This window comes from Podarcis melisellensis (assembly GCF_964234715.1).
Source record: "Podarcis melisellensis genome assembly, chromosome: 3".
Classification (NCBI taxonomy): Eukaryota; Metazoa; Chordata; class Lepidosauria; order Squamata; family Lacertidae; genus Podarcis; species Podarcis melisellensis.
Genome location: NC_138530.1, coordinates 106397399 through 106411070, shown reverse-complemented (window position 1 = coordinate 106411070; position 13672 = coordinate 106397399). Strand labels below are relative to the sequence as shown.

General features: G+C 40.5%; 1 protein-coding gene across 5 annotated transcripts in view; it reads right to left on the bottom strand.

The window, feature by feature from the left end:
* Positions 1–299: 299 nt before the first annotated feature.
* Positions 300–13672, bottom strand: part of TASP1 (taspase 1) — a 70832-nt gene continuing 57459 nt past the window's right edge. For 4 of the 5 annotated variants that reach the window (XM_081906427.1, XM_081906426.1, XM_081906429.1 and 1 more), the window contains 3 exons: positions 10977–11087; positions 10296–10369; positions 300–1695 (listed from right to left, as the gene is read on the bottom strand). In XM_081906427.1, coding sequence (XP_081762553.1) covers positions 1603–1695; positions 10296–10369; positions 10977–11087 — 278 coding nt within the window. In that variant the 3' untranslated portion in view covers positions 300–1602. The remainder of the gene's footprint in view (positions 1696–10295; positions 10370–10976; positions 11088–13672) is intronic. The other variant, XM_081906428.1, reaches the window with a different exon arrangement.

Sequence of the window (13672 nt, the reverse complement as noted above, 5' to 3'; positions counted from 1 at the left end):
CAAATCAGTGCTGTGAAAAACTGGCATCTTTTCAGACCAGACAAAAATGGTTCTCCCTATGCCTGTTCTGGATGAGAAGATAAATGTGTGGCATTGCTGCATTGATCCCATTTCCAGATAGGCTTAATGCTAAAGTTTCATGCACCTAGACACCCAAATGCAGCTATTGTGGCACAACTCCTGTGATGAAGTTTAGCAAACCAGCAGACATTATGTTCAAATACGTAACTGAAATAAAAGATCAACAGATATTTCTTACCACTGAGATTTCATGCGTTACATATCAAATAGAATGAACCTGATTAAAATCAGTTTTTAATAATGTTTCCTTTCATTTGTGAAGTTAAACAGAGTGATGGCACATCAATTTGCCAAGGAAAGTTGGTTGTGGGATTAAGAATATGTTGGATGATACCAAGCAATTATTTCTAAAGGCTGCATATAACATCTTTCAACACAATATAAAAAATCTCCAATAAAATTCCCTTAGTCTATTTTGACAGCTCATCAAGTACTCAATAAGATTGTTCTAAGCCATTACATCCCTGTAAACATGCAAACAATTAAACAGCTGAAGATCCTGAAACAAAAAGAAAAATGAGCTCATATCTAAGAATCATGTATATAAAATGATGCAATATCATGAATTTTGGCTGTATAAATTCTTCAAAAGGCCACTTGTAACTCTATATTCATAACATGTAAATATAATTGCAGACATTTATATACCTTTACTACAAATTTGGAATTTAAAGAACTGACGAAGAAAGGTAGAATTAGGGTCCTCTTCATCATCAATTTAATACACTTTACATTATTTATCCAGTAATATCATGTTTATTTCTACACCATTCTCTTAAAAATATATTTAAACCAAAGGATAATATTGACTCTTCCAATAAACTTTGTTCTTATTTACATTCCAATATTCCATTATACACAAAGTAACGACTTCATGACTGTACGTTATCTTTACAGAGCCTTTCATAACCTATAACAGCTTGAAGTATGCAATACTTAAGCCAAAAAAGTACCATCAACTGAATAGGGAAGAACAAAAAGTCAGGCCATAGTCACCTCCAAATTGTTTCACTGAAACCAATCACTGTTTATATATATTATATGCAAAAAGAACATGTTTAAGATACCACTGGACCCACTGAAACTATTAAATAATGTAAAGAGCATTTGGTCACTTCTGTATTCCAAGTAGCTCAGAAGCCTCTAGCTTCACAATGTGAAACAACAACATTTGCTACAACCGCACAATTTTTAACCATTTTCCCTTGGAATTTTAGGGCATTATTTTCTTATAGGCTAACCGATTAACACATAAAAATGTTTCGTAACATTAGATTATCCATACATTATTTTCATTTGCACAACTGGGAACAGAGTTTCTATTCCACTGGGAGACAAATTCTCATATACATTCAAACAAAGAATATAAAGCTACAGCAGCACTTGTTTCAAGTTAGGGTGCACGTGGTTGCAATAAGGAATATGAAATGAGAGTAAAATCCTCAACATCTGTTAAAACACCAAGGAGCTTAATATACATAATGGATTTGTGCTCTGCTTGCTGACCAGACAAGGAGCGGTTCAGCTTGCTGAGCTCTCCAGCCGACAGACTCCTCCTTCAATGGCCACTGACTGCCCCGCCACAGCTCCAGGGGGAAGTCTTGAAATGTGGGTCTGCAAAGAAATTGGTGAGAAATCAGGAAACAAGACAGAAATTGGTGAGACTTCAGACTGATTTTAAAAAGCCACTAGACAAAAGACAAAACAAAAATAGATAACAAAATTATCATTCATTAGCATGAAGCCTCAGGAACAGTTGTACCTCAGGTTGAGCTACAAAAGCTTCGGGTTACGAACTCCACTAACCCGGGAGTAGTTGCTCCGGGTTGCAAACTTTGTCCCAGGCTGAGAACGGAAATCGCATGGTGGCAGCGGGAAGCCCCATTAGCGAAAGCGCGCCTCAGGTTAAGAACGGTTTTGGGTTAAGAACGGACCTCCGGAATGAATTAAGTTCGTAACCTGAGGTACCACTGTAACCAAAAACTAACATGTCCAAGATACATGATTATTAAATAAGGTACATAAACTGATTTATGCTTTAGTAAATGATTAACTTGTATTAGAAAAATATAATCCTATTTTAATACTCATCATTACAATGGCACAATGTGTGTGTGTGTGTGTGTGTGTGTGTGTTGTGTGCATACACAGATGTGCACATGCACCATGGGAATAAGTTTATTAAATATACTTTAATATGCTAACTGTGCTTTGCTATTTTAGCACAACAGTCAGTCACCCTTTACACTTTTCTTTCATGCTATGACTCGATCCCTCTTCTTGCACACAAACTAGGATGCTTTTGGTTTAAAATCAGCAAACATGAAGGTTCAGGAGGCGGGATATCAGCAATAGCGCATTACTAATATATACTTTTGCACAAAATGAATATTTTTTTTTAATGGATGATTCAGCGCTAACGTTTCAAAGGATGTCTTCCTATGAATGAATCAATACAGTTTTTTGAGAAGGCTTGTTGTGAGTTCCAAGAGTTGCTGGCATATATCAAATTGTCTACCTAACACTGTATACAAGTGGCAGCCAGTGTGATGTCAACACCCATTATCCCTAACCATTGGCCATGCTGAATGGGATCCAACATCTAGAGGAGACCATCTTGGTTTCCTCTGGCATAGACCAACCTTTACAACCAGACATTCCACTTAATGTTGGAAAGGAATCTAACAATGTCTCAACACAATGGACATTTGGAGAATATATTACTCAGTTCCTGGAAAACTGCAGGTTTTTTTCAGTAGCATTTTTCTGGCTTCCACTGTGCTGAAAACAGGGGACTTGGAGAGAGGTGGAAATATGGGCATAAAATACATCAATGGGCTTTAGATTTATGGTCTGCTAATGGGTGAGTAAGAAGGAAAGTCACTCCAGATAATCAGAGATCCAAATTATATACCAGGGAAGACGTCGCAGAAATAGGTCTGGATTGATTACTACGTTACACAGTCAAAACAAAAAAAAAATCCTTCCAGTAGCACCTTAAAGACCAACTAAGTCAGTTCTTGGTATGAGCTTTCGTGTGCATGCACACTTCTTCAGATGGTATCTGAAGAAGTGTGCATGCACACGAAAGCTCATACCAAGAACTGACTTAGTTGGTCTTTAAGGTGCTACTGGAAGGATTTTTTTTTTGTTTTGACTATGGCAGACCAACACGGCTACCTATCTGTAACTGGAACTACGTTACACAGGTTTGGCTCTGCCTTCAAGAAAAGTCTGCTGAACTGAGGACAGGTCTGTGCTCAGCAAATATTCTCAACAGATCCCTAGCTAGTCACGCAGCCTGCTTAGGCCAAATTCACACTATGACTATTTACACCTGCACTCTTAACGTGGTTAGAGCTGCTGCCATGGGCATTGTGTGTATGTGTCTTTTAAGGGACTGAATCGAGTGAAAGATTATGAGTCATGGAGGTGTGGAAAGTGCCTGTATGAATTCAACAGTGCTTAGTTTATTTTTTGGATGCTATTTTGTTGTTTTATAGATTACGAATGCTGTAGTACTTTCTGAATCCTACAATATGACTTTTGTTGTAATTTTTCTCTTTTTTTTAGTTTTTTAAAATATTGTTTTATAGATTCCTAACTGTTTTACTGATGATTTGTTAACCATTCTGTATGATTTGTGTTGCATTTGTGATGTTCTATTATTGTTATTTATTGCTTGTAAGGAGCTTTGTGATTCATGTGAATGAAAAGCGGCATAGAAATATAATCAATCAATCAAAATCAATCAAGTCTAGGACCCAAGTTCAAATTTCCACTCATCCATGAAGCTCAAGGGATGGACATGGGCCAGTCATAAACACAGAAAATTGTTGTGAGAATTGGGGGGAAGCAGTGGGGAGAGAGAAAAGAACAGTGTATGAGCTCCTTGGAAGAAAGTAATATATTATACTAATGTTTTCATTTTATAAAACAAGTTGATAGAATTGCAAGGGACAGTGTTGAAATGAAAAATACATTTTGCTTGCTTTAAAGCTTCAATAAAACAAGTCACCAGTATGTCTCAAGGCAGTCACAATCATTTTAACAGTATAACTGGGTCACAGGGTGTATTCCAAATCTTGAAATCAAAGGAACACATGTCTCCCCACCCCACAAAAGGACATAGGAACCTTTTAATTTTTAGACAATGAAGTTTTTCATAAATGAGTATTAGCTAATTTATGGACACCATAAATAGTTTGAAACAATATGTTCATACAGAAAGCAAGCTGTAAGAAAGGAATACTGCATGAACACATTACACAGTGGTACATGCATATTTCAGCAGTTCTGCTGCCATATGGCAGAAATGCATACCCCCATTATGTACATTCACTTACGTTTGTTTACTACACATAGGCACTGGGCTTCAGTTATATATTTCTAGCACAAGAACAAAGCATTCTTGTATAAACTAATGCCAGTATGTTGCTGAGAGCTGGCACAGAGTTCTCAGAATAGAGAATAGATTAGAGTTCAGAAATGAATCACATTGACATATTTCACAAAGCACATAAAACTACAAAAAAGGATGTTGTTTTTTTATTAGAAAAAGCACCTTAAGAAGTCCACTGAGGAAAATGCACATATATGAACTTTAAGGCTTGCATTTGAAGAAGCTTAAGCTATCACAGTGAAAAGAATGGCATTACTAACAGTTGTGAAAAGTATGATTTTGCCCAGTTAGCATTCTCAAACCTAAGCAGGAATAACGGTTGTATCCTATTTGCACACAGACACCTGCTTGCGCAACACACTCACAGTCCCTCTCCTCCTTGCACAGCCAGAGAAAGGGGTATTAAATGCAGTATTAAATGATATCCCAGCCTCCACCCGTTTAACCGTCATGTGTACATACAGTGGCTTCAGCCCTTAATACACTTGATGGCAGCCATCAAGGCAAGGGAACCAGGAGGCGATGCAAGGCTTCATTCTGAAAACTGGCAATTACTATCTGCTGAGAGGTGGCAACAAAACACTACTGGGGTCCTGACAGATGTGGGAATTCCGCCCACATCTGGCTTCTGAATGCATACTACAGCTGCTCATTGAATTGGTCAATGATATCAAATACTTGATTTGCAAAATCCTTTTGGAGGGTGGGCTGGGGTCGTCGCACCAACATCCATTGAAAAAACTGCAGCATACAGATTTTTGTTTATGAGTTTGGCTTTTATTTTTCTTTGGACCAAAATTTAAATCTACCATTATTAGTATTCAAAATTTAGACTTCATACTAGACTGACTAAAAACATAAATCACCTGAGTCTCGATTATATTCCAACTCTGACTGTATCAAAATTTCAGAGTCCTAACATCTCTGGAGAACATGCATTTACAAAAGTGTTACTTGGATACCAGCCAATTAGCTACAGGTGGCAGGTGTTACTATGACAAGAAGCTGTTCTATTTCACAGCATGATAAAATTACTGTCTCTTTTCAGAACACTTGCTTTGCATATTAAAAAAAGAAATACCTCAAACCCATGGATTCTGACGTTTTTAGATTTTCAATAAGCACCAAGGTATTTTTTGAGGAGGGAGATGGAAAAGGGCATAAGTACCAGTTCGACTCTTCTCATACTCATACTTTAGGGTCACTATAAGCCCAAACCACACCACTGCTAGGTTGGCAGAGTCGTGGTAATCATAAGATGCTAAAAAAACCCTAAAGGGGCCAATTCATTTTCCCTCCCGAACTCTCCCCTCATACAGCCCTATAATAACTTAGTAGCCTGGAATACTGAGTAAGAGATTTTAAAAACTGATAACTGGGTGGGAAGGAGAGAGCGAGAGTATAGTGCTGGAAGAGGAAGATGGATATATTTAATATCTACATTGATGTCGATGGAGAGCTCTCTCTCCTCTCTGGGGAATAAAAACTAAAATAAAAGTCTTGTTGATGACAACCAGGAAATGATAGCTATATGCCATCTATATAAAAATGGAAGAGAAAGAACCACCTCAGTCTGCTTCACACAGAATATATATATTCAAGAGCAGGTTGCGCTGTGGTCTAAACCACTGAGCCTCTTGGGTTTGCCGAACAGAAGGTCGGTGGTTCAAATCTGCGCAACGGGTAAGCTCCCAGCTTCTGCCAACCTAGGAACTCAAAAGCACGCCAGTGCAAGTAGATAAATAGGTACTGCTGTGGCGGGAAGGTAAATGGTGTTTCCGTGCGCTGTGTTTTCGTCATGGTGTTCCGTTGTGCCAGAATCAGTTCAGTCATGCTGGCCACATGACCCAGAAAGCTGTCTGCGAAAAAACGCCAGCTCCCTCGCCCTGAAGCTTGATGAGCGCCGCACCCCACAGTCACCTTTAAAGAGGGATGCCCCTTACAAGAAACCCAGCCCAATGAGAAGTAAACCTATTTAGTGTTCTCACAATGCTGACTATTGAGGAAATGGGGAGAAAAGTAGCGTTGGGATTATGTGGAACGGAGTGGATGGAAACCTGATCAGTAGCAGTCTACACGGCAAGAACTTTGAGGAAGCGCCCCAACTGTACTTCCTTAAAATTGTGTTTTAGAAATCTCTGATATTTCCAAACAAACAAGAGGGCTACAGTTTAAACACACATATATGCTACAGTCCTACGTAAACAAGCTTGGAAAGAAGCACTAAGGCAACAAGTGGAGCTTAGTGCTCATCAGATCAGATTGGAAGTGTTAAAGCACGGGTAGGCAAACTAAGGCCCAGGGTCTGGATCCGGCCCAATCGCCTTGTAAATCCGGCCTGTGGACGGTCAAGGAACCAGTGTGTTTTTACATGAGTAGAATATGTGCTTTTCTTTAAAATGCATCTCTGGGTTATTTGTGGGGCATAGGAATTTGTTCATTCCCCCCACCCTATATAGTCCAGCCCCCCACAAGGTCTGAGGGACAGTGGACTGGCCCCCTGCTGAAAAAGTTTGCTGACCCCTGTGTTAAAGCTTAGGTGAAGCTGAGTGAGGTCCACCATCAAGCACACAAAAAAGTACAGTGAGGGATTGCATTACTGCTATTGGCAACCGCGTAGAGCATTTAACAAAAGGAACAAGAGCCCACCCCACAATAATAAGCACTTGCCTTCCTACCACCCATACATGAACCCACAGTGAAACTGCACCACGAACGCTTCCCTCAGGCACTCACTTATGCCTCTCTATAATCTCCAAGAAGATCTGAATCAGACTTCTCCAAATGCCTATTTCAATGCTGTTTTCAAAGAAACACAGCGCTAATTTTAGGAAGCATTGCCCCGAAGGACAGAAATGGCACGAAAGCGAGCTGTACTGAACTGTAGCCCAAAATAACATTTCCACAGGCAAATGGGTTGCTTCCTCCCAACCAACCATTTCCCATCTTCCTCCTCAAAAGTGTATTTTAAGACAGACTAAATACAGTTGCTGGAAAAGAGAGTGGTTACAAGCTCAGAGAGCTACTATTTTTTAATCGAAACCTTGATCATTAGCCATTTACAGCCAGGCTGCTCTTGTTGTCTACTTCTATTAAGCCAACCAAAAAGTAACCGCAGCCAATGGACAAACTGCTGGGTCTGGTGCTTCTATTGTTAGGTGGTTGGTCAAAAGAGAGAGAGAGTGCAGGCCCATGGAAAAACACCTCATGATGGCAAGTACTATTCTTGAAGGCAAACCTCCAAATAAAAGGGAAATCCATCAACAAGATCTTGTAGCACAATCTGTTGCCTATTTTCTTAAAAACAGAAATTCCTAGAGCTTCTTTCAGATGCACTACATCTAATGCCAAAGGCATTGCATACTAAGCAGGCAACATATAGAAAAGAACAGTCTTTTAGCAAACACCAAATATTATTTTAAGGTACCAGCTCTTCTTTTTTCCTCGTGTTTCGCATCTATTTTCTGCTGGCACACTCAGCACTTTTATCAATATATGAGTACCAGCACCTTGTTTTATACAAAAAAGCACTCTCTTAGTTCTACATGCCATCTTTAAGTTTGTCTCAACTCCCAAGAACACAGAAATCCATCTTTTACAAGAGCAGTTGGTTTCTTAAGCATTAGCAGTTAAGTGGTCATGACATTTGCGGTTTACTTTCTGGAAAACATTTGCAGCCATAGGCTCAAAAGAAAGAGATGGATTAACTCTCCTAAAGGAAGGTCACAAGCATAATTTAAAAGTGAACCAAGAAGAGCAGCTGTGTCTGTCAGCCCAATCAAAATTGCCAGCTGGAGAATTTGCCAGCAGTATGATAACAATGCACACCAGATGTCCAATGGAGGTTCTGCAAGTAGGAAAAGATCTCTGGGCAAACTGAGCTATTAGCCTTGTTAGCATCAATGCCTCCTAGGCTGCCTTCAAGCCACATACTACCCGAGTACTACATAAAGTTTAGGATTATAGTACTTCTAATCTAACTCTGAACTTGCCTAGCAATAAAGCAGTAGTAGCACTAGCACTCCTCTCTCCCAAAATACTGACTCTCTGGGAATTAGGGAGATAAGCCATTTTTCTTGGCATAAAGACATTTGGATGCAGGAAACGATACTGTGAGCTGTCATAAGGAACAAGGGCGCAGAGTGCAAGCTGAAGGGTTGACATGTCTTCTTTTTCTGAATCTATATCAAGTGTCATAACACAAGTCCAGAAGAGCACGGCATCAAAGTGGCAGATTCCTTTTGATAAGGAATATTTTTATTGTATTTTTTTGTACAATGCCATAAAATATTCACATATGGCTAAATCAGCAACTGAACTGTACTAGTTTGGCTTGCAATATGACTTGTTAAAATAAAAGCTTGAAAGGAAAACCTTGTCTCTTTAACTTTACTTCCTCACTGAAAACACATGATTAAAAAGCAACCCAGACATAGTTGTGTTGCTTGTATCTAGACCATTCAATGGGCAGGCTTATTGTTCCTTAGCTTTCTCAGAGACAGGCTTAACTTTCCACCCACCACTTTCATCTTCTTACAAGCCATTGAAACTTATTTACATTAGTTTCACTTCATCAGTGCATCTACTTTTGCTTTATTCCATAACTCTGATCCCAAAAGTATTTAGAGGTCAAAGATCTGAATGCAACTTTCAACTTGACAAAGCAGAAGGAGCAAAAGGAAATGCTATTGCCAATTTTTTTTTTTAAGTGTATTTGCAGAAGAACACTATTCATTTTCTATTCCTTATAGTCACTATTTCAGGTATGCTATGCTAGAAAGAGGTGGGACGCAGGTGGCGCTGTGGGTTAAAGCCTCAGTGCCTAGGACTTGCCGATCGAAAAGTCGGCGGTTCGAATCCCTGTGGCAGGGTGCGCTCCCGCTGCTCGGTCCCAGCGCCTGCCCACCTAGCAGTTCGAAAGCACCCCTGGGTGCAAGTAGATAAATAGGGACCGCTTACCAGCGGGAAGGTAAACGGCGTTTCCGTGTGCGGCTCTGGCTCGCCAGATGCAGCTTTGTCACGCTGGCCACGTGACCCGGAAGTGTCTCCGGACAGCGCTGGCCCCTGGCCTCTTAAGTGAGATGGGCGCACAACCCCAGAGTCTGTCAAGACTGGCCCGTACGGGCAGGGGTACCTTTACCTTTTACCTATGCTAGAAAGAAGCCCACTCAAGACATCATGGCCAAGCATAATTTAGTAATTGGGAGCACCCTATGGCCTATGGTATGAACAACTTAGGAAAAGGGGATGGTGCATAAGCACAAATAAGCACCTGTGATCATTGAACAAATAGCATGGCCATGATATCTGAACTGGGCCAAGGCTTGGTATGGACATGTAAAGATAGAATCCAAATTCAACCAGGAAATTTACAACCCTTCAGCATCCTTTATTTTTGTTTTGGTACAAGAAAAGGATAGGGAGAAAACACACCCCAAGATAACCACAATTTTTTACACACTAAGTCAGGGGTCAGTAAACTTTTTCAGCAGGGGGCCGGTCCACTATCCCTCAGACCTTGTGGGGGGCCGGACTATATTTTGAAAAATAAAAATAAAAATGAACAAATTCCCCACAAATAAGCCAGAGATGGATTTTAAATAAAAGCACACATTCTACTCATGTAAAAACACCAGGCAGACCCCACAAATAACCCAGAGGTGCATTTTAAATAAAAGGACACATTCTACTCATGTAAAAACACGCTGATTCCCGGACCGTCCGCGGACCGGATTGAGAAGGTGATTGGGCAGGATCCAGCCCCCGGGCCTTAGTTTGCCTACCCACGTGCTAAGTATTATTTGTGACTTACCTTAGCTTTGCCATCCTGTGCTGACATATACCCGACACACATGCTCTCTGTTGTATGACTCCACAGGAACTCTACTATGGGTTTAAACACAACAGTAATGCTTTACTTATTAAGTGTAAAAGAAAGCCCATGTAGAGCCATGCTCACAGATAGCAAGAGAAATCATGCTAAATTACAGGCAGATAGCTAGGATTATCCATGTCTTCCCTTCAGGAGAGCATAGTAGAAGACCCTAGCCACATACTATCCTCCATAGTCTTTGGTGAATAGAAGAGGCAATTTTCACCAATTTCCCCATCAGCACCCTGCACTCTCCCAGTCACATTCCATTGCAGGGGCTCAGGGAACCCTTGAAAACAGAATGTCAGGTAGCACGAAGCAGGGAGGGGGCAGAGTAAGAAAAGAATAATTGGCAAAAACGGCTTTCTTCCTGCTTTCACTCATGGAAACCTTTCATGGAACAAGCAATCTTCCGCAAATGAAGGAACAAAACTGGAAACAGCCAATAGTAAAATTCTGACATTTAGACAGCTTTATGGGCTATAACTAATTGATATCAGTTGTAATTTGTTGACGTCCATTCATCTTCCCCCAGCTCTCACAAGCTGTAGTTAATGTAATATATCTAAATTAACGAACTTAAAAATAAGATATTCAGTAGGGCTTTCTTCGCACACTTACCTAGTAGAGACTGCTTATCCTGCGGAGAGTTCGACTCTGCAGAACACCGACAAGATCGAAGAACTATCACACCTCCGAGAACACCATCCTCGTTGGCTAGAAAAGGTGAACCTGGGTAGAAATTTGGGGCGGGGGGGGGAGAACAATGAAAATCGATTTTTTTATAAGTGCACTATATAGTACAAATTTGCCTCCATATGTTTTAAAACAAGTAGCATTTTTCTGTGTATCTGAGGAATCACTTGAGTATGCAAAAAATAAAATAAAAAATCTCCCTTGTCTGCTGGTGGTCCCATTTCTCTGTCCTTCACATCAAATTAGGCCCATTACATTTCTCATTAGAGGAAATGATAAAAGATACAATTCATGTTCAACCAGGAGCGTTTACTGCAAGGCGCATGCTAATGCATGCGGTCATTATCTTCCCCAAGAGGCCAACATGTGTCTCCCATATGTAGAATCAACCACCTCACTCCTGTCCAAGGTTGTGCAGGTTACTCAGTACACATGTAAAGTTAAGAGCTTGTTTGTGTTCCGGTATACCCTGCACCATATAGGAAAGGGAGGGAGGATCCAATTAAGCCCTATAGCAGAGGTGGGGAATCTTTTCCAGCTCAAGGGTCACATTTCCTCTTGGGCAAACTTCTGGAGGCTGCAGGCAAGTGGTGGGCAAAGCCAGAGACAAAAGTGGGTGGAGATTCTTAACCTCTGTACACCAAGGAGTACTATATAGCACATTCGAGCCATAGAGAAGTCAGAGGTTTCTGCACACACATCTCTCCACCCAGGCAAGCAACTGGCAGTAACACACATTCCAGCCATAGAGCAGGGCCACTGATGGGTATGGCCTCAGACAGAGGAGTGGCCTAGAAGACAGCATTAGGCCCAGGGGCTCCCTACAGAATCCCATCCCATACTGGCAGAGGCATGGATCACTCACTCAGATTGAAGCATTTCAGCCACTCTTCAAAGCATTTTGAAACATTCTTTTCTTGTGTTTTCAAAGAAGAATAAGCACGCTACCACTGAAGTGACAATAAACAGCAGGTCCTAAATTACTGGGACTTCTACGAGTTGCAGTACCCACTACTAAAGAAAGCTGGCCAAAGTCATTGCTGTTTGCATCCTGTGCTTTCCGTGCTGAGAAGCCCGTCAGAAACGTTGGCAAGAGAGCAGAAAACAACTGTCTGACAAATGTTTCCTTTCAAATTCAAAACATGCTTTTTTGAAAAAAGGTGCTATACCAGAAGCTGTAATTATTTTTAAATTAGCCAAATAAAACTTATGCATTCCCCTTTTGTGTGACTTGAAATTAATGTCATACGCTTTCAGAACGTGGAAAGTATTTTATGGTTTAAATATGACCTAAACATCTTAAGCCACAAGATTAAATGCAAATGTAACAAGTTAGTTAAGGCCAAAAAGTCTTTGATCACACATTTGCTAAATGTTTATTGCCCTAAATATCGAGCAACAACACTGAAACACAACCATTTCATTTATTTTTATTTGAGAAAAACGTACGTTTTTGACAATTTTTTTAACCTTGGACAAAGATGTGTTTTTTCATCATAAGGTCTTTGAGTACTCTGCACAAAGATGGTACAAAACACTGAATGTAGATCCTGTGCAAAAGCTGCTGGAGGTCAAGAGGCCTTGAGCAGCAGCACTGCCTGAAACAAAGTTCAGTCTCTACACCCATCCCAAAAGAAGTGCTCAAGGATTTTGGTATCCATTCCACAGACTGTCACACTCTAGCAGAAAAGTTCCTGAGATTCCACAAATCAATTAGCAATTAGTCAAGTAAAATCCTGAGCACTCTAAATATTAACACCGTATTTTTTTGTGGGGTGGGGTGAAGCTAGAAACATCAATCTAGGTGGCAGCCCAGTCAAGTTGTTTAACTAGCTTGTCCACTGATTTCTATGGGACTTTAAGTGCAACTAACTTTACTTGCTTTATGGACCACTATCAACAGATGTCCTTCCACTCATGGAAAGATTACTTTATACCACACCAAAAAAGTGAAAACTTAGGGACACACTACAAGTGACTGTCATATGGTTAGCCTGGGAGTGCAGGCTTTTTTTTAAAAAAAGCAAGCACTTGGAGGTGGGCATTAACCTTTTGCTCCCTGCTACAACTCTAATCTGGAGCAGCCCCCCAACCTCTGCTATTTGCATGGGTAACAGTGCTTGTACTGGAGCCAATCTCTTCACCATGCGGGAAGAATGAGAGAGATTTTAAACTTCAAGCCTCTAGCTAGGACAACCGAAATGTGAGAAAGCACTGTTTGCTTCATGATTGCTGCAAGATATGTCTGCAGTACATACCTGGGTAGCTAAGGATATGAAGGTAACATAACGTTAATCTTAGGGATATAGTTCAATCTATTTCACAAAGCCATGAGCTAATTACTACTCCAAGTAACAGCTACAATTAGTTTCTCCAGTACCGGTGCTTAACTTTTGAGGAGCACCAATGTTTTGAGGAGGCAAAATGTTTAACTGATAAGCTACCTTTCACAGATAAAAACTCAGCCGCTGAACAGAACCTAGGAACCAATGTGAGCCTGGCTCACAAACAGGAACTTTGAGGCCGGGCCTGACAAATAAGGAGTAATCCAGGCTCCAGAACCTTAAAAATGGGTGGGAAATATGATCTATCAAATGAACACAAAGACCCCAGGAACCCCC